This window comes from Eptatretus burgeri, chromosome 8 (assembly GCF_056783735.1).
Source record: "Eptatretus burgeri isolate ZD-2024b chromosome 8, Ebu_testis_v1, whole genome shotgun sequence".
NCBI lineage: Eukaryota > Metazoa > Chordata > Myxini > Myxiniformes > Myxinidae > Eptatretus > Eptatretus burgeri.
Genome location: NC_140968.1, coordinates 21782467 through 21803565, shown reverse-complemented (window position 1 = coordinate 21803565; position 21099 = coordinate 21782467). Strand labels below are relative to the sequence as shown.

At 42.9% G+C, this 21099-nt stretch overlaps 1 protein-coding gene across 1 annotated transcript; it reads right to left on the bottom strand.

Moving 5' to 3' along the window:
• Positions 1-1122: 1122 nt before the first annotated feature.
• Positions 1123-20689, bottom strand: LOC147021280 (uncharacterized). Its single transcript, XM_085890430.1, has 16 exons — positions 20679-20689; positions 20228-20335; positions 19419-19594; positions 17040-17180; positions 16395-16528; positions 15324-15410; positions 14232-14273; positions 13905-13953; positions 12923-12994; positions 11779-11849; positions 11578-11634; positions 7125-7355; positions 4266-4388; positions 4044-4096; positions 3535-3664; positions 1123-1526 (listed from the first exon to the last, which is right to left on the bottom strand). Exons 1-14 carry the CDS (start codon positions 20687-20689, stop codon positions 4046-4048), a joined length of 1353 nt encoding a protein of 450 aa, XP_085746556.1. The 3' UTR covers positions 1123-1526; positions 3535-3664; positions 4044-4045.
• Positions 20690-21099: the final 410 nt, after the last annotated feature.

The following is a 21099-nucleotide window of genomic DNA, read 5'->3' as shown; positions in this document are numbered from 1 at the left end:
GACAGGGGTGGGGGGAGGGAGGGGGAGAGAGGAACGGCGGAAGAGAGGGGGGCAGAGTGTGGAGAGGGGGACAGAGAGAGGGAAGGCGGAGGGGGGTGAGAAGAGTGGGTGGGACGAAAGAGAAAGAAAGGTGGGAGACAGCAAATAAGACCAAGGCTTACCTTGCCGTGTTTAACCCCCCGGAGATCTTTGACTGGTCGAGGGTTAAACATGACCATCACCGCCGCGCCTCAACACAAAGTGCCATTTCCTGTGTGTTTTGTATTTTACGGCGATGGCTCCGCTTCACACAGGGGCAACAAAGGTTTCATCGGCTTGATCTGTGTCCTCAACCAGATAGGATGGACAACCGACGGAAGTACAACACAATGACTGAGATTGCAGGTACTGGAGAGCAGAATGCAGTCATTGTTGCTGTATTTACTTCTTGTCTTGCTTTTTTCTGTTGAGTTATGGATGCTCTGGATGCAGCTTTCGCATGTCATTTTTGTCAAGTTCGCTTGGTGTACATTTCCTCAGTTTGGTGGGAGCCATCTTCCTGCAAAATAAAGGGGGGAGACGGGGGGGGAGGAAAGCGAGGAAGGCGGGAGGAGAGCGACGCCTCACCACACGTCGCAATACACTCCGTGAGGTTGGGGAGGGGAGGGAGAGAGAGAGAGAGGAGGTATCTATATATATATATATATATATATATATATATATATATATATATATATATATATATATATATATATATGCATATAAAACGATTTGGTTTTCCTCAAGCTGCCTGGCAATGTGCTGTCGACCTACCTCCCATATCTTCTCTGACAAGAAAGTGGCACCATTTTCATGAATGTCAGTCTCAGTGAGATCAGCTGAATTTTGAAATGATTGAAAGTCCACCAACTAATTTTGGATGAAGACAAGATCCAAGTCGTTGACTTAAGCCTGAGCAGGCATTTTCCCTTGTTTTCGAGCACGATCACAGGTTTTGCAGATCCAGAAATTTCTCTTCACAATGGTGTGCATAAACTTGGGTAGAAAGTCTTCCTGAGGTCCTTTGCTCCACTTACTGATGTTGAGTTGCTATACCGTTTGTCAGTACATTCAACGATGACAGCATAAACCTACGTAGTCAGGACCTAGTTTGGAAGCAGCAATAAAAACCTCAGACACATGTGTTATACTTTCTGGACCAGAGTCTCCTCAACATTTCTTCATGGGACACCGAAAGCCACTTGACTGTGTTGGCCTGGACATCTCGCTGTATTTTTCCCTCTTTTTCCTGGTGAGACTTCTTGAACTGGTCTTCATTTTATCGATTCATCAAAAGTCACGAGAATGAACACCACCCCAGTGATATGGATTTTTTCATTATCAACAAGCATTTATGTTCACACAAATATCACACAAACAATATCACCTCAAATCAGTGATGGCAAAACAGATCGCTTCAACCTTTTTCTTCTCACGCTTGTTCCCGAGGTTGACTGGAAGTGCTTGATGGAATGTCCACTTTTCCTGATAAACTCAGCATCTGGGTCCTGCATGCCATGACAACAGAATCACAAAGTTGCACCGACACACACACACACACACACACACACACACACACACACACACACACACACACACACACACACACACACACACACACACACACACACACACACACACACACACACACACACACACACACGTACTGCAAGTGTTTGCCTCTGTCGAAGGTGAATGGAGGTTGTATTTTCACGCCTGTTTGTTTTCTTATCTGTGAGCAGGACATCTCAAAAGTTGGAGGGATTCGGACAAAACCTGGTGGATGAGTTGGGTCACGTTATGTTTTTCTAGCCTGAAGGAAGCAGTAGAAACGTCGGTACTGCCTGGAACTCCAATAGCAACCATTTCAATCCAAACCTCAAGCAGCCTCCAATCCTTCCCTTCACAATGGCGTGATGACGTCATGCCATCATCCGCATAGCACGTGGCCATATAAATACAATGCAGCGAGACACCTCGATCGCATCTCTCCAAAACAATAAATGCTAATTACTTTGTAAATTACTCAGTTACAATGAAATAACAGCTCGATGAGAATTAACTTAACTTCTACTCCTCGTGCAATCGTAGAGACACAGTATATCAAACAGTCACGTCCACTGACAGTATCTTAAAATGGAAACGTATTAATCTTGGTATTCCATGTACAACACACTTCGTATCGAACATAATATCTCATCCAAACAGGCACACTCTGAACTCTGACAGGTCGATCAATGGTGACATTTCTTGGGAGAGCATTTACTTTTCAACATCACACCATTCAACACCAGAACCCTCCTGATTGGGAAAAGGAGTTCCAGAGACTCCAGCTAATCGCAGAACGTGTGTGCCGCTCTGTGCCTGCTCGGCTGCAATTGTGCATCAATCACGAGGGAGGGCACTTTGAAAATTGCAAGTAAAACAGCTTGTTACAGTTCCGTAATAATGTTTTCTTGAATAAATGGTGAGTGAAACATGTCATTCATTTATTTCTACCTTCTTGTACTCTGGAATAAAAATGGAAAACAATTGACTGACTGAAATCGGATGCTACTTCTGACTCACCCTGTATGTGTGTATATATATATATATATATATATATATATATATATATATATATATATATATATATATATATATATATATATATATATATATATATATATATATATATATATATATACACATACAAACATATATACATACAAACATGCAAACATATGTATATAAATAAATATATATACATATCTCCACATACAGACATACATTTGTGCATTTAATTTGTGTTCCTTGTTGATTTGTTCATTATTTTTCCCTAATATGTGGTTAAGTGCAGCTACAGTTATGTTCGGTGTCAGAGTGACCGAAAATGTGCCATGAGAACGCATCCTTCCATTTTCACATTTCGACGGGAATATTTTGTCCGCTTTATGTTATGTTGTTGAATGTCGCAATTTCTGGGAATGCATCCATGATGTCAAAGGGAAACTTTCTGCAGTGTTTATTAAATTAACAATTTTGCAATTCATTTCAGAAAATATCAGACTTTGAAAAAAAAAATCATTTTTGCAATTCAATGTCTTAAAATGGAGATACATCGATTCTGAGTGCAAGTCGAGTTGCCTGCCTTGCAGGAGAAAAATTGTCGACTTGTACACCAAAAAAAGAGAGCAAATAATCTCATATTTTTGTAATTGTTCTCTCTCGTTCAATCCTGCATCTGCAATGTAAACAGCTGAGTTTACAAAAAGTAAATTTTCAGTGACATTTACAAGGGTTCATTCTCAGCGATAACTCGTGATTGAATCACAGCGAGATGGTCATTTGGACGATCGGGAATGCCGATAGTCATACTGTCCTCATTCTGTCAGTTTGGGGCCATGGAAATAAACACATGTCTTCTACCGTCCTCCTGTCTGATCTCCTCCCCCCTCCCCTGGTATCTACAGGGTGCATGCGGTCCACCACAACTCTCTTCTGTTCAAAGTCTCAAAATGAAGTATCACTGCTCACCTCTACTTTTTTTTCCTCCTCTTTTTGCCGCCTGTGTAACCAACTTCTGCATTTTTTTCGATCTCATGATTCACTCCAAGTCTTCAAGACTGCTGTTCTCCACCATCTCAAACCATCCCAAATCCTTTTCCTGTTTGAGTGGGGCAGACATTCACAGGGACACAAATTTGACAAATCGCCACAAGAAGAAAAGGTTAAACACAGAAAAATTGGACAAAAACACAAATAACACAGGGACGAAAAGATAATGGAGAGATCCAATGGATATGGTCCGAAAACGGAGCTTTGATAAACCGTAAAGAGGCACTCCATGATCCAAGTCGAATGCACTCAGACCCGGAACCAGAAATTCATGCTTATTTTGTCCAATAGTTACCCAGCTGCCTGATTATCAGTTCATGTTCTCTATCACCTTGCTCTTCCATGAGGCTCCATGTTACGGAGAAACGATATAAGAACAGAAGATATTTAAAAATAATAACAATAAGTAAAAAAGGAGGGCTGCTTACCTTCAAAATAACATGTGGCGATTTTCTTCGAACCACGGGTGATTCACAATCTCCTGCAAAACAATGGATATGTTGGAATCAAAGATAAAGAAAATCAGGAAACTCCTCCACTTGTGAGCAATCGCATTTTCATCCACAATAACATGAGGTCAGCAACCTCAGCATGTGTGAACATTTTTGTTCATGTCAATAAAATAGTTGAAAACATAATCAAACCCTTACCTGCATAGTGAGTCGTTCCAGAGGATCCTTCCGAAGCATCCCAGTCAGAAGGGAAACCAATGCCTCACTCGCAGAGGGCGGTGGGCTGTACACCACATTGTAGTCACTCTTGTCAGGTGACATCTGCAGAAAAGCAAAACCAATGTATTTGTGACAGAATCCTCAACCATCTTCACAATGGAACACATATTTATATGAATACCAGGGTTGTCGGGAGAGCGCATACCTCCGCCACACTATGCCTGATCCAGTGGAACATATCAGGCCCATTAATTTTTTGAAATATCATGCTATATCTCATTTTTATCCCCATCTCTCAAGAATGAAGAATCGCTTTAAAAATGAAAAAAAATATCGTATCCGGATCCGGAGTCCTATCTTTACCAAAATCAAATCTTCGTCCATGTCACACACCCAACCTGTCCACCAAGTTTCGTCTGAATCCGAATCTAACTTTTTGAGATGTCCTGCAACATATCAGTTTTGTCCCATTTCTCAATGGTAAAAAAATCACTTTTAAATTTCCAGTAGTCACGTCCAGATCTTCACCAAAATCTAATCAATTCGTCCAAGTCACACAACTAACCTGTCCAACAAATTTCATCCGAATGCGTCCGCAAGTTTTTGAGACAACGTGCACACAAACAAACAGATATACAGGGGTGAAAACATAACCTACTTCCACCTTTGGTGGGGAAGGTCACAAACACATTCCAAACAAGAACTCACTGATGCAATAACCATAACTTGACTGTAAACCAATAACATACATGTGATTCATCAAAAAAGTTATTCTGTAAAACACAAAAAAAAAATTCAAAGCTGAAAAACAAACGCTCTCAACTCAATAACTGGATTTGAAGTCTTTGTGGGGTTATTGAGCCGAGGGTGAGAGAAGAGAGATCGAGGCCATTTATTCCTGAGACGTGAAACAACCTGCAACCCATGTCTTCAGAAAACAGACGTTTTGGAATGCCAGCCGCATTTTCCATTCAAATATCATGTGACTTTGCATGAACTTAGCTTTGACCATTGCACACACAATATCCTACTTAGTCAACTTGGTTGTGGGATAGCTTTGAAGGACATAAAATACAAGTTCATGAGTCTTTCCTTAGGGTTGGGAAAGGAGGTGAACAGAGCACACTGCACAGGCGTGAGCACAATACACTTGGCACCTACAGATGGTTTGAAGCCAAAGTTTGAGCGCAGACCAAAGAAAACTGGGAAAGGCCAGAATACCGAATTAATTTCGCTCAACTTTCCAATAATAATCCCTGGGAAACGATTTTCTATGAAAAAAAAACACGAGCTTGGGCTGTATTTGTTTGAAAGCTTTTCTCATCTCAGGCTTGAGAAAAAGAGGCTTACACAATCTCTAATCTCATCACATGCGGCGTATCAACAATGGACGAAATTGAAGATAATGAGAATGAAAATATTGTCCTGAACTTTGTATTGACTCAAACTTACAGTAAATTCTGTTTTCACCTCAATCACACAAGGGCCTCGGCTGACGTTCCACAGCAAGTGAAGGGTAGTTAGTGGTGGACGCTGACAACTAGTTAAATAGATTTGTGAAAGCTCAAATCTTTGACAAACAAAATGAAACGTCACCAAAATATGATCCAAATTTTCAGTGCATTGTGTTGAAATTACACATAAAAATTACCCCTGTGTGGGGGTGACGGTCATCTCTAAAATACCACAAGTTCTCAATGTTCAGTTATGACCGAAGACTACTGCGCAGTTTGGTTAAAGATGACTCGGCATTTTGGCGCGCGTGCATGAAATTATATTTTGAAAATAAATGCCGAGGTTTACATTTCGGGTTTTGAAACTTTTGCACCTTCGGCGGAAAATGTATAAATATACAAGGTGAGCTGCTATGCAATGACACCATTCACTAACTTTTACCATGCCCAGTAGAGAATATATTGCCTCCTGAAGGAAGGGCAGTTTTTGCAAACTTTGAAGTCACGTGACGCAAAAACGAAAGCGAAATTCAAAAATCCGTCCAGACCAAATTTAGATATTGTCCCATAGATTTATATGCCACAACCAAATTCAAGATCGCTTGAGAAATGTAGGAGGAGATAGATTTTGAAAATCGTCATTTTCGCATTTTTTGCCAACTTTGAAGTCACGTGACACGAAAACGAAAGCGAATATCGAAAATCCGGCCTGACTAAATTTAGATATTGTCCCATAGATTCATATGCTACAATCAAATTCAAGATCGCTTGAGAAATGGCGGAGGAGATAGAATTTGAAAATCGTCATTTTTCGCAACTTCAAAGGCCTCGTGACCTTGACCTTGACCTTCGGTGACCTTGAAAGTCATACCATCGTGTACGTCTCATCGCCCTCTATCAGTATCACGAATGACCTGATCTCCCGCTTCAACTTCATTGTGAACGGACGGACGGACGGATCGAAGGACATTGACACCCATATTATTAGGTCATGCTCGAAGAGATGACCCAAAAAGAAGGGAAAACCAGCAATAAACAATAATTATAAAAGAGAACAGAAGAGAAGGATGAACCAATCATTTGTCTCGTTCCACAGTGTGGAAGAAAATAGATCATGCCTCCAAACAGGAATATCCAGTGGAACGTCCACTCGTCAAATTAAGAGAACTTTACATCAAAAGCATCGCCATGACCTGTGCTTCCATCATGGCATGTGAGGAACAAGCCAATCAACAACATCCCAGCTTCAAACCATCAGATATATCACAACAAAACATATCCTTCAACACAATACACCCTCAACACAACAATCCCGAACCAAACCCTCAACACTCCCTTCATTCAACACTCAACACAACCTCACAACCTCATAAAGAATACTCACTTCAACGATATTACGTCCATCAAAATGAAGTCCAACGAATAATGTCGTGTACAGGATACCAAGCGCCCACACGTCGATTGGGGGACCTTCACAGCCATTCTTTGAGATTTCTGGTGCCATATATCCAGGTGTGCCAAAGTAGCCACGAACCTTTTCACCGTGAATGAAAGATTGAGAAGAGTCAAAGTCGATGACCTTCACAAGCCCCCTGCTATAAAGCACGTTTAGAAGCTGGAGAATAAACAGAAATCAACATGTTAAAAACACATCAAACCGTTCATGATAAAGATCTAAATTTGTCTGATTTCACACAAAAGTAAAATGTGTGAAAAGAAAGATCCAAATTTGAGGGTTCTGTGTGGATTGAAACGAGGGATGGAAGAGTCGTTACCCCAAGCACACTAAGTGAAAAGCAGGATGAAGCAATTGCTTCATGTCTGTCTGTCCGTCCGTCCATCTTATCCGTTTATCATCGTTCGTTTATGATCGAGAAACAGCCGATGTAAATCAAGTGTTATATTTTGAACATGAATCGGTACATCATAAGAAAATGGGCGAAAGCCTGGAACTTATAACACACTTTTCTCCGAACATATTCTGTTCATACTTCCGAAATCTTTACATTATGTGTTCCATGTATTTACGCAGGTGATAGCAGATTCAAAAAATCGAATATAGAGAATTTTCAAAGAGGGAATCAATGACGTCACAATCAGCAGCGTTCGGCGGCAAACCGACGGCAAGGGGTCCCAGACGACGCGCTTTACTAAACTAGGTCCATGAGTTCAGGACGTTTGTTCAACTCAGCATTTACGACTTTTATCCTGCCATGTTGTTAATCTGTTTATGGAGGTAATACAGAAACGATGAATATGTCAAATTGTTCGTGTTACTCATCCGGCACGATGTGTCAAGGCCAACAATCTAAAGCGACCGGTCTCAAACGCTACCAAGAGCACCCAGACACACTACCAATATGAACTGAGCTGTTGAATGCGGCGCAAAACATCCAAAGAAACTCCCGTAACCGAGTATTGTGAACCGTCCTGTCCCGCTTACCCATTGTAGACGGCTATCTGTGAGTGAATATAAAGACAAGTCCACCGTTCTACCGTACGGAATTTTGGTTCTCAATTCATCCCAAGTCACGCATACACAGAGAGGAGACAATATTTTTACACTGTCTGCCTGCCTGGCAATCAAACAAAATTGGAAATCATTCCGAGCAGGAAACTTACTGTTTTTAAGGACATCATTATGGACGCATACAACAGGCACGAAGAAATAAAGTAACGTGTTAGATTGGGTGATGTAATAGCTGCTGGAGAAAATGGTGGTGAAACACAAAATTGAAAAAAACTCCAAGTTGAACACTGTGCATGGTATCGTGTTCCTTGAACTGTCCAGATAAGAATGTATATCAGGTTCCTGGTGTGAGGGAAGAGTAATAAAGAAAGGTTTGTAAAGAATTCAGAAAGGCTTGTGATAAGGGAAGAGTACTTATTGTGGATGATAATGTTGCGGTTCTCAGAACCGCATGCATCCAACATAAAGTGGTCCCAAGACAGTTATTCCATTAATATACGTGTAGATAGTCCCTTTCCTTTTGTCTCGTGGGACAATAGGGGCGTGCGTTGTGAGGATATCGTAGCGAGGTTTGCTTACATCATTTCTTCGTCATTTCATTTCTAATTTCATTCCTACTCTTCTTTTCTGATTATTCCTGAGGTAAATCTGAGCCAAGTGCACCCTTCACTGTGAGATGGGTCCTCAGCAAAGGCCAAGCAGGCATTACGCTGGACACCCCTCCATAGAAAGCACACTCAACATGACGCCCACGCTGCACGGAACACGTACGGAGGAGATGGAAGAAACAGCACCTTAGAAAGGACGTTCAAACACCACATGAGCATCGACAGCACAGAGCTCCTGTCCTCAAGCGATCCTTCAATCGAGGCCGATCAGAGAAAGGAAACACCACGCCACCTTTGCATGATACGGCGGCACATACTCTTAAACCCATTTCTGGACTAAGTATATCAATCAGGTTTCATCCCACGCAGACGACAGCAGAATCGGGCGAACACGACCGCTGGTCATGTGCGTAATGGCGGATCTATGCACACTGAACGGAATGTGCTTGAAGGCAGACGAATGGACACATCTTGCTGTCTGTGCATGGTTCGCCATAACGTCATACCTTGGGTCCTCGCTGGCGGCCGCGGAAGTTTCCCACAGATGGCGATTGTTTTCTTGCCTCTACGGCCAGCGAGGCTGAGATCGGGCGGAGGCATGTTGTGCAGCTTGGGCCGCGTGGCACACACGGAGCAGGCGCGTTGACCCGCGCTGGTCGGGGCGTCCGAGCAGGCATGAGGGACCCTCGGCCGGTCATAAGGGCATGGCCCGGGGGTTCGTGCAAGGCAATTCATGGCGTGGAGTTCGGTGTGGGTGATTCGAGTCATGTCGTGGAGTTTGGTGTGGGTGATTCGTGTCATGTCGTGAGGTCAGAGCGGGATATTTTTGCGGCGTGGGGTCATCTTGCCGGAAATGGAATGTTGCAGTTTCCGGCCATCGCGACCGGGCCGCGCAGGGGGTCGGGGCCACTTAGAGCGCCCGGTACGGGTGACGACACAACGCATCGGGGTGGCCCCCCGCTCCGCGCCGCGGGGCCTACAAAAGGTCCGAGCAGAGCCTTTGATCGCTCTCTTTCTCACCTCGCGCTCAAGCTGGACTTCGACTCCGCCTGCTGTCGTCATCACTTCGACTCCGACTCCTCTTCCCCACCCACACAACGCTGACTCCACCCACCCACCTGGCCCGCCTACCACTCCGTCCACTCGGTCTGACTCCATTCTCCCAACTTAAGCCCCTCCTTCACGCCCACGGTCTCGACGCGAGCAGCCCGACGCAACAGCCGACGCGCCAGCTGTCAGGGGCATACCACACCATGGATCATTCCCCCGGAACGTATTGGTGGCGCGTTCGGGCAATCAATTATACAAAGGTACCGAGAGACCGTAGCCTCAACTCCTCTCCTGTCTTGCTTCAATGCATCGGGTTTTCTGTGTCAGTGTGTGTGCGTGGGTGTGTGTCATGGTGCCTGTCAATTTAAGTTAGCCTGCAGAAGATTATTATTAATCTCATTTTCGTGTTCCGTCTGCTCTGCGTCCGCTTTCATAAGTTGCTTGTATATTGCCGCACCACACCTTTCTTCCCTATCTCTGCTTGCACACCCCAATAAATCTTTTGTTATCACCACAGACCTTACCTCGCCCCATTGTAAATAAGTGATGAAAAGAAATGTTCCCAGCTCGGTTTTCTCTTTTCTTTCATTGATCCAGCATGGTCCGAATCCTAGCTTAGCCGGGACTTTATTCCCAACAGTGTCGCTCATACTTGGCAGTGTCGCTCGGCTGCATTCGATCTGGTAAAGTGATCCGGTCCGGACAAGGCGTACCGAGGTCGTGTTCCCCGGTAATTAAATCACCTGATTAATTTGGTAACCCAGTTAACCCATAGACGGGAGGACGCTAGGTCACGCGGTTGAGTTATTGACGTCCACGGTCAGTTAAGCAGCCCGCCGCATCACGGAATTGTCCATGTGCGACGGCCGACGATTCCGGGGAGTCTGGTGGGTGCCGAGATAGCTTTTCCCCCTCGTGGTCTTCTCACCCGACCCCCAACAATATTAATTTGCCAGGGTGAGATTGGGTCCAAGAACAGGGAAAGAGCAGAACAGAGAGGAGTTTCTTGATCTAGTCCAGGATTGCTTTTTAATCCGGTTTGTCGAAAATCCCATGAGTAGGAGTGGAGTGCTGGACCTCTCATAAGGTAATATCCCTCATGAGCAGGTTGAGGAAGAACAGCATTTATGGACAGGTGACCATAACAGGGGGTGTGCAAGTGTATTCTGTAAGATGATTCAGAGATTGTAGAACGAGGTTATAAGACGTCAGGAGGCAAATTTTGAGTGCACGAGGAGAGAAGTGCCATAGATTGGGATAAAGTAACAGCGCGTTTAGTATCAGAGAAACGGGCAGCCTTCAAGGAGAAAATGCACAACAACATCTTCACAATGCCGACGTGAATATAGATATCAAAATTAAACACATTCCACCAATGGGTGGTTCTGTTTTTCACAGACTGCAACTAAACTGGAATGGATATTTAATTCTATTATCTTCCTTTCGAGTTATGTTGAGGGTTTCATTAATTGTGTAACGAGCACAAAAAGATCAGTGTGTGAAATAGGCACCCCCCCCCTCCCCCACCCATATAAACCTGCCACCTTTGTTGATCATTACCCAACAATATGAATTCTGTTCTTTCCTGCTCCCTCTACTAACCCACTTCCCTCACCCCCCATTCCGTCCTTTCTGTGCTGCATAAAAAATGGTTTTCGTTGCAGAGTTACACAGAAAGTATCGCAGACGACACTGGTATAGTTGGTTACCTTTATATCCCGATGCACGATGTTCAAACTGTGCAAATATGCAAAAGCAGAAGCCAGCTGGAAGGAGGAGAAAACATATTAAAACATGGAGCAGATTGTAATTGTTGAGATTTTACAATTTTGAGTTCAATTATATTTGGTGGTCATATTTCAAAACACGTCATCAACATCAGACTGATGCTAAAAGCTCTTTCAGCTCACCTGCTCCATGATATGCCACGCCTGGCTTTCTTCAAGTTTTCCCCACACAGCAAGTTGGCTAGAGAGTGAAGCTGCACACATCAAACAGAAACATACAAGGGCAAGACGATGAGATTTTTCATTTCTTAGAAAACACGAGTCCGGGAAAAGTTGTTTTGTTTTTGAAGATTTGGATGTTTTATTATTAAACACAAAACGATAAAGATGAAAACTGTTTGCAAAATCGAAGGTCCTGGAAGAGCAAGGGGACAGAAAAATTATTGAGGAAAGTTACCAAGGATGACATGAGATGGTGGTGCACCGCAAACTTGAAGTCTTGAAGGGGAGAATGTGATTGAATAGTTTCTCGAGGGCAGTTGCACAAATGTAAGAAAAGAGGAACAAAAGAGTCGAAGTGTGTGGAAAGTGAATACGTTTAGTTGAACCAGGTAGGGCTACTGGAAGAACTTGTCTGTACTGGAGGAACGGGAGATGGTCAGAGGGGTGAGGAGGCAGGCGGAGCTCGACTGCAAAGGCTCAAATATTGAGCGTGAGACATGTTGCTCCATATGTGCAGAACAACATCCCGTCCTCTGGTTTTTTTCTCTTCCAGTTCAGTCGTTCCCTTGTTTGTGTCCAACTATGGTCCCACTGTGAATACGGTGTTACCCTCACTCTTCCAAGACCCCGTGTTCCTTTGATAGGCCACAGAAATGAAAGGAGTCAACCCATCTGCCATGTGAGAGGAACTGGCCATTTGTTTCAGCCTCATCACGTGATATGATGATAATGTTGAGCAATATATTCCACAGAATCCAGATCAGTTTGTGGTGCTGCCATCTCATCACCGGCGTGAGAGGTTGCAGAATCAAAAACGGATCTCCTGGATTCTGTGGAATATAAACCTCCCAATACATCTCCATTGCACGATGCAGAAACACTTTATAGACGACGAGTTTAAGGAATTATTTGGAATGATGGAGTCTGCAGCTCAGTTTGGAAACAGCTTTTATTTATGATCCCCATCATGGCTGATGTTGAGGCCTAAAAAAAATCAAGACTCTGAACCACTTCTCGTGTCTGACTAAATTATTAATCTGCTCAAGTAAAAATGAACTTCATGGACAAAAACTGGATTTTCAGCAAAATGAGTCAGAAAGCTCACCTCCATTCACATACTCCAGAATGAGGAGCACTCTGTTAAACGCCGGACTTTCATGGACGTCAATCAACTTCCCTGTGTGGAAACAAGACAGTGGAGCACAAGTTAAGATGATGTAAGAAACTCACCAAAGGTGAAGCATCTTAAAACAACATGAACATGCAAATTTAGTGTGACCCTGCAAATGAGAAGTAGTCAACAGGTGAGGATCAATGTGGTCCTTCACCATTCATGATCACGTCTGTAAATATTTGGGCAACACCCACCACTCATCAGGAAATCGATAAAATAAGTATGGGTGTTTGTTGCATGGGCAGTGAATGTATGAATCCCAATTAGTGAAGAGTGGACGAAGGTTTGAAGCAAACTGATGAGAATTATTGCGATAAGACGACTCCAGGTCGCCACTCCGATGCATGATATGATTAAGTGGAAGCGACATTTCTATTGAAGACCATGCAATCTAAAAGGGAGCTGACAGGATTGCCTGAAGCCATAGATGTACGCAGACTCGCCTTGAAGCTGTCTCGCCTGGGTTTGAAACTCGGCCCAGCTTTAAACTGTCATCCTGGTGTTTCCCAGGCACAGTGATTCAATGTGTGTGTGCCATCCCTTGGACGGATGTTAAACTGGAATTCCATCTACCAGAATTAGATGGTGGGCGTTAAAGACCCTACATTTTCCGAGCTATCGCCAGCACCCTGGCCAAATTACAGATTCCTGCTCCAACTACTGCTGGGAAGGCAATGGTAAACCATCCAAGTATAACCTTTGCTCAGGAAGGTGCTGAAGCAGCACCAGCATTTTGTGACAAAGTATGAAGAGACGGATCAAAAAGGATGTTTTTGCAAACTTGAACTTTGATTTTGTTTGAGTTTAACAAAAGTGAAATTGTTGACTGATAAGTGAGAAATTCATGCCACAAAAGCAATTTGTCACCTTTTTTGTTCCGACTGCGATAAATTTGAGTGAAATCTGTACTTACGAATGTTTTTATGATTTAGTGACTTCATCATCTCAGCTTCTTTCCGGAGCTACAAAAGAAAAGAATATTTTTAAAATTCTTTAAAAAGAAAGAGAAAAGAGGAAAAGAAAATTGAACAAATTCATTCCAGAAGATGTATGAAGGTTAACTTACCCTCATTGCTCTCACCACAACATTGTTACTCGCACAGAGAGACTCAGCCTTAAGTGCCAATAAGCATTAAATATCCATCAGAGATAAAAGATCTACCAGGACAGTTCAGAGGTAAATTAAACTGTATTGGTTCAGCAGTTAAAACAACATCATCTCCATGTTCACAGAACTTACTTCTTTGACACCTTTCACATAAATTGCTTCCTTCACAATCACCTGAAAGAGATGACAAGAGGTCACATGAGAAGATCTTGGTTACAATGTGGGAAAGCGAGTAAAATATATGAAATCGGTGTATCGTGATTTACAATGATTGTATCAATTTATAGAGAGGTCCAAAGAGGAGCTAAAAGACAGAAAGGAACTTTACATCGATGGACGATGAAAAGGAGAGTAGGTAGACTATTGAATGCTTCATGTGACCAATGACATGATAGGTGGAAAACTTTTGTTCTTCATGGATAGGTGATAACACCTGTAAAGTTTTGCCTCGATCTGTTCAGCCATTACGGAGAAGAAGATTTTCAGACTGATCGGATAAAGCATTCGACGCACGCAATTATGATGTCCTAACAACGCCACCAATGACATTATCAAAATATCATACATATTTCCCATGTGGAGTACTTGACATGTGATACATTCCACTTTTTGTCCATGGAGCAGTTTCGGAGAAACAGAGGTCCCAATTTTTCCCTTTTTCCAAACATGGCTGCCACAACACATGACCTATGACATCATAATTGTCATTAAAACATTTTGAGTCGCACCTGTGGTGAAAATTGTGTCGATCAGATAAGCAATTGGAGAGAAAACTAGCACAGACGGACGGACAACCCAAAAACAATACATCCGGATACTTCATCAGTTGAGGAATCACAATGATAGGAAGGAAGGAGCTGCTTCAATGGGTTTTCCCCATTATTTTTACTGAGATTTCTGACAGCCAGCCATCATCTGTCACTAATTACATGTTACGTGTCCATTGTCATCACATCTATGATGTAATCTTCTCCAGGAATGATGTGGGGCTGACAAGTCTCAAGAAAAAGCAAATTTCATTGAAACAGAAATGAGGGAGACAAATTCAGATGGAGGAGAATGTCCCGATTCCTTTGCTCTCATTCTTCTTCTGTGTGTCCCTCTGTCACACCCCTCAAAACTGCTGTCTGTGTTTTCCCCTGTGTGCTGCTTCGATCTCTCATGAGCTGTTCCAGCTCCTAGAAGGTGAAAGGAAGACACAGGAAGTATACCACAATGTTGTACCTCTTCTTCAGAGTAGACGTTCTTTGCTTTGTAGACGACTCCACAACCCCCCTCTCCAATTTTGGAGATAATCTCCCAGTTCCCGATCTGAAAACAGGCACAAACACAGCTTGACAACAGTCCTTTGGGAAAATAAGAGAAATAATGAAGTCGTGTTTCAATGATTATTTCACATTAACTCAATAATCATCATCAGATTCATGTACCATACTCGAGGCAGAGAGTTGGTGCTGCTGAAGCAGTTACAAGGCCACAATGCTGGTAAAGTCACCACTCCGGCTCAGGAAGTCAGGGAAAGAATTTAAAATTTGTTCATGGTGCCGGCAATAGTTCGCCTACTCTTCACGAAGGACAGCGTGGGATCATTAACGTCCACCGACTCATCCAGACAGATGAGGTTCCTCGTCCAACGTCCATCCGAGGGACGGCACACACATTGATGATTCACCCTCCCTATAAAACACCAGGATGAGAGTTTTTGCTGGCAACACAGCTGGAGATTCAATCCTCGGCTTGAGAGCTCAGAGAGGAGTGTGCATACCTCCAGACAATCCTGTTTACCTCTCATCAACGACTCCAATAAATCTCATTCGAACTAAAAAGGAGGAAATTATTGCTATCATAAATAAATAAGTAATACCCCGATTTACGTCGTCACGTCATTACCACCACTATCTAACTTGTGTCAACTCAACTCACATTTATGTTGCTGTAAAAAGCCACACCTTTAATTCTCAAACGTTTTCAGAACTTACAAGACTGATAAAGATGTCAGAATACATCATTAAAGTATGAAATCGGGAGATCACAAAATTACCGAAACAAGTTCTGTACCGTACTTCAATATAACTGTTATTAATCAAAAATGGTAATATCATCGGTAAAAAGTGAAATATAATACTTGAAGTGGTGACGTTAGGAACGCAGCCCTCGCTTATTCCATTAATTCTTATGACAAAAATTGCTCGGATTTACGTCATTTCAATAATCGTCACACTGTTCAGGAACACTTCCTCGACGCAAACCAGGTCATTACTGCACAGTATAAAGATAATCCAATTTCTTGCTTACCACAACAGGCTTGTCCTCATTCGACTCACACTCCTTATGGTCAGCACTCTCATCTTTACTCTGACTGAGAGAAGATTCTGTGGAGTTGAGGCAAACATCATCTTCATCACCTTCACCATGACTGAGAGAAGATCCTGGAAAGAAGAGGCAAAATCACCATAAAACAGATATTGCGACACAAAAATATCAATGAACTGAATACCACCACGAAAGGTCGCAACCTCTTCGTGAAGAACAGCGTGGGATATTTAACGCCCACTGACTAATACCAGAAGACAGGACGCCGGTTTAATGTAAATCCGAGGGACGGCACACACATTGGTGAATGACCTTACTGATGAAACACAGGTATGACAGTTTATGGCTGGGTCAGGAATCAGTCAGGCCAGACAACTTGGAGGCAAGTGTGTGCACCTCAAGGCCATTGTGTCAGCCAGACAAAGCAACTGCGAGCATGAACAATCAAAATGGTTCCAGAACAGGCTTGAATAATGAGGAAAGATTAGAAGAAAACAAAAGCTGTTACATTCGAGATAGCATTAAATATCATGAAAACAAAAGTTTGTCCGGTGGACAGATGTGATCATTGCGCACTCTCTCCCAAGCCTCCTGACCTCAGCTTCACAGTCTGCCTTTGGAACTCACCTTTCTTTGCAGCAAGCCAGCTTTTCAATACCTCAATGGGCACTTTCTCATGCACGTATCCACAGAGCATACTATGATGACAGTGAAAGTACTCAAACAGCACATGTCTGCGAGAGTCAAGAAACGCTTTCACTTTCATATCTGAGAGAACAAAGGGGAGAAATTTGGGAACATTAATACACATTCATGTGATAAAAAGTGAGAAATGTACAGGGCAGGACCATGAAACACCAACCATCATAAGAGGGTGCAGGTGCACCACTCAACCAATCTGGAATTAATTAGATGCTGGTCTTTTAAATTAAACATTGCCTTCAATTCTGGAAAATGACTCACACTGTCGCTCTGGAATGATCAAGCTAACCCACTTACATCTATTATCATGGTTAGCCATTGGAGAGGGTTCAGTCTCTGGAGCATCCAATCCTCGCGATCAACCATCACCTCTCCTGGGTCAACCATGTTGCAAAGCTGGCCTCCAAAGCCAACCGCAGACTGGGCATCCTCCATCGATTCAAGTGTTTCCTTGGAAATTCAGACCTACTCAGTTTACAAGGCCTTTGTCTGTTGCTTAATGGAGATTGCTCTCTCCCTTATGAGGTGGTACCACAACATCACATGTGTCTCTCTTTGGTTCTGTGGAATCTTAAGCTCAAAATTATTGGTATCTCCTATAATGAGGCCGAAGCACGGGGTTTGTTGGTTTCACATCGCACGCAGGTCTGTGGTCTGTTCTTTTTCGTCTCTTCCACAAAATTGCTCCCTCTGCTCACTCAATCCTCTGACCATCTCCAGGAACTCCAGGATTCACACGTTTTTCCAGTATCCTGGTTAAACTTCCAAAAATCCAGCTTCATTGCTCACCTTAACGCTTTTGTTCCTTGTTTTTCCTGTGTATGCAATCACGTTCCGGAGGCAGTTCTTTCCCACTCTTCCCTCAGAGGCTTCAAGCAAGTCGTGAAACATCATCTCATGTCATACTTCCTCCTCACCATAATCTTTATTAATCACATTAGCCCTTCCTAACCCAACCGTACTACTTGGTTCGTTTCAGCATTTCCTCCGCTCCCCTGTCCTTTCCATCTTCATTCATTCCCTTGAATGGTTTGCCCAATTGATGCCCTGTTCGACCACTGTCATTTAAACCTTGCCCTTCCCCGAACCTCACTTACAAAAAAAAAATAATAATAATAATACATGATCTGAATTCAATGCTCAATTTTGATTGTTTGAAATTTTGAAAAAAGCACGGTGTTTGTTGCTGTTTGCATCATGCTTCACTTTCTTTTCTTCACAAACGTTGAAGTAATCCCTTTTGTAGGAATCATCTTCATTACAGATATGTTTTTTCCCCAACAATGTACAGAGGGACTGGTGTCTCTCCCTCCCCTTCATCTCTGTGGGATATTTTATTTTTGTCGAAGTATCAATGGCTGTCATGGTCATATAATTGCTGTTTATGTTTAATAAACAAAACGAAACGCAGTGAAACTCAAACTTGTTCTGTTCCTTATCAGAAGAATGTCATGCACTAAGTTTCAGTTGAACATGATGAAGGGTATGGGGGGAAAAAGTCTGAAAAACCACAGCTGGGATATATGGATGGACAGACAGAGAGCAAACGGAGAGACACCTCCGGTGAACCTGGTTGGGGACTAAGAAAGAGACAATGACAGGTTTGTGTTGATGGAAAAATAATGACGATGAATGTTCAAAACAATGTACAAGTGGGGTGTGTTAACTGCTATGGAAAGCAAGGGGAAGCAGCGTATCAGACATTCGCCCTTCTTAAAAAAAGGACCCACTTCCAAAACAACGCCTCAGCTTATTTCCCGTGGTTGGTTGACATGTTCAAAATCCGAAATGACAAATGACTCGAGGATCTTTAATCAATGACTCAGGTTGGCAAAACATGCTTGTTACATGTTCTGTTCATGTGTAGGATATATTTATTAGTTTGTGTGTGCTGTGAGTGTTTGTGATGGTGAGTTTTGTGTTGTATTACAAGCAGAAGGGGTTCTGAAGATCTCTCCACAGATTGTTGCAGAAACAAATTGCCCCATGAACCAAAACCCAAAGAGGAATTGTGTTCAGAAAAGGTGGCTTCACATAATATGCAGCAACAGCTCAAGATGGAATGATTAGCATTGATTACTGGTGGGACGTTAAAGAACCATGATATCTTTCGAATCACAGAAGGTAGGTTATTCCTGGCACCCTAAACTGTTTAAGTTTTTCATTTTCAAAATTTCCGCCCAAACATGTAAAATTTCTGCCCAAATACCATCACACCACCACTTTCAGGTTGCTCTCCCAACAAGCAAAATACTTCTAACCAAGATAATTTGCATTGTGAAAAGATTAATTCTCAAAACTCACCAGTTAGCAACTCTTCCTTGAAGGATCCTTTTGTCCTTTTAGGTTCCACGATCTCTTCCTCAAATGATCCATTGATCACTTGAGGCTCAACATTTTCCTCCTCAAACAGTCCTTCTGGTGTTTGAGGCTCAACATTTTCCTCCTCAAAAGCATTGGACATTTGATGCTGAACTTCCCTGCAGAAAAAAAGAGATTTTGTGAAGCTGTGGCTGAAACATTGTCACAAACAAAACAATGTCGAACTAAAAATACAGTCAGGTCGATGAGAATCAGACTGCCTCGGTTCTTTATGTGTTTGCCACATTCAGATAGAAAATAACACAACTTGACTGCTCCCCTCGTAAGTATCTTCAAACACAGTTCACAATGAAGCCAATAAACACCACGTGGTGTAGAGGGTGTGACGATCACGAAAAAGTTATTTTATTAAACCACACCTTTCCATTTCTGCTTGGTGTCCCAAGCTCTCACATTCACCTCGAGGCCACCGAGCCGAGGATTGAATCCCAGCCCATCTCAAAACTGTCATTCTGGTGTTTTACACAAAAAGCAATTCGTCAATGTGTGTCTTCCTTCAGATGGACATGAAACCGGCATCCTATCTGCTGTCCAGGGCCGGATTTAGGCCACGCAGAATGGGCAGTAGCCAAAAAGGCCTCCACAAAACTGTGCCTCATTTACTCCCCTCCACCCCCACCCCCACACCCTCAATTTAAATTATGTTCTGACGACTTGCATTTCCGATGATTGCAGATATCACTCAAATAAGTTCTGATGCCTTGCATTGTCCCTCTCTTCACGACTCTCACTTCTGTAACCCATATTTCAGTAACTTTTTCTCTATTTTCTTGCGGTAGCGTACAGTATGAACAGCGGTACAGATTGGCACAAGGCTTCTCCAGTCTTTTGGAATGGCACTGAAAAATGGTAGATTGCAAAAGAAGTCTGAAAAAGGCATTTTCAATGGCTTCGTGGAATTCCGAAACACACACAAGTTCGAATTCAAAAATTGCTGTGGCAAGTCACATGACAATGTTTCAGTTATGAGCAGAAGGTACACATGGCCTCCAAGCCAAGGTGGCACCAGAGAACAACCTGGTGATAGAGATACCTTGTGCATGGCACTAATTAAACCTGGGTAGAAAGGTAGCAGCTGACTGCTGTCCAGCTGCTGTGGGTTTCTTTGACTTTCTCAAGAATTGAGATTTTTCACTGCATCCACACGTCGTGATGAAATACCAATGGATTCGCACAACAAACCTGCCAGTCATGTCTGCGTCGCTCAAAGAGTCACTGCACGGAGCTGTCACCATTAAAAAAAACTCATGCAGGGCAATGCTCAAATCAGGAACGTGATGGCAAAAGTTGTGATAACCCGGATGAAATGTCCAAAATACGTTGTGAGGCAAATGGCTAATATGAACACGTGTCAGCTGGAAACGTGTATACATTCAGTCTTTTGGAATGAGATTCTCGACAGGATCAATGATATCAGTCAAAAGCCACTGCATCCCAAACGAGATCTGAACACTTCAGTGGCAACTGTGAAGTCATGGAAAACTTTTGTTCGAGTTAAAATGGGAGTGCTTTCATGAGTACGAGCGGCAGCAAGCAGAGAAATATGGCACAACAGAAGATGTGCAGGCTTGCCAGTGTTGACGCGATGTTCGGCTGAATCCAA

Coding starts and splice junctions, on each gene's coding strand:
- LOC147021280 (XM_085890430.1), bottom strand. Junction 17,181..19,418: donor CAAGGAAGAGTTGCTAACTG/GTGAGTTTTGAG, acceptor TTGTTCTCTCAG/ATATGAAAGTGAAAGCGTTT. Junction 4,389..7,124: donor ATGGACGTAATATCGTTGAA/GTGAGTATTCTT, acceptor GCTTTTCTGCAG/ATGTCACCTGACAAGAGTGA.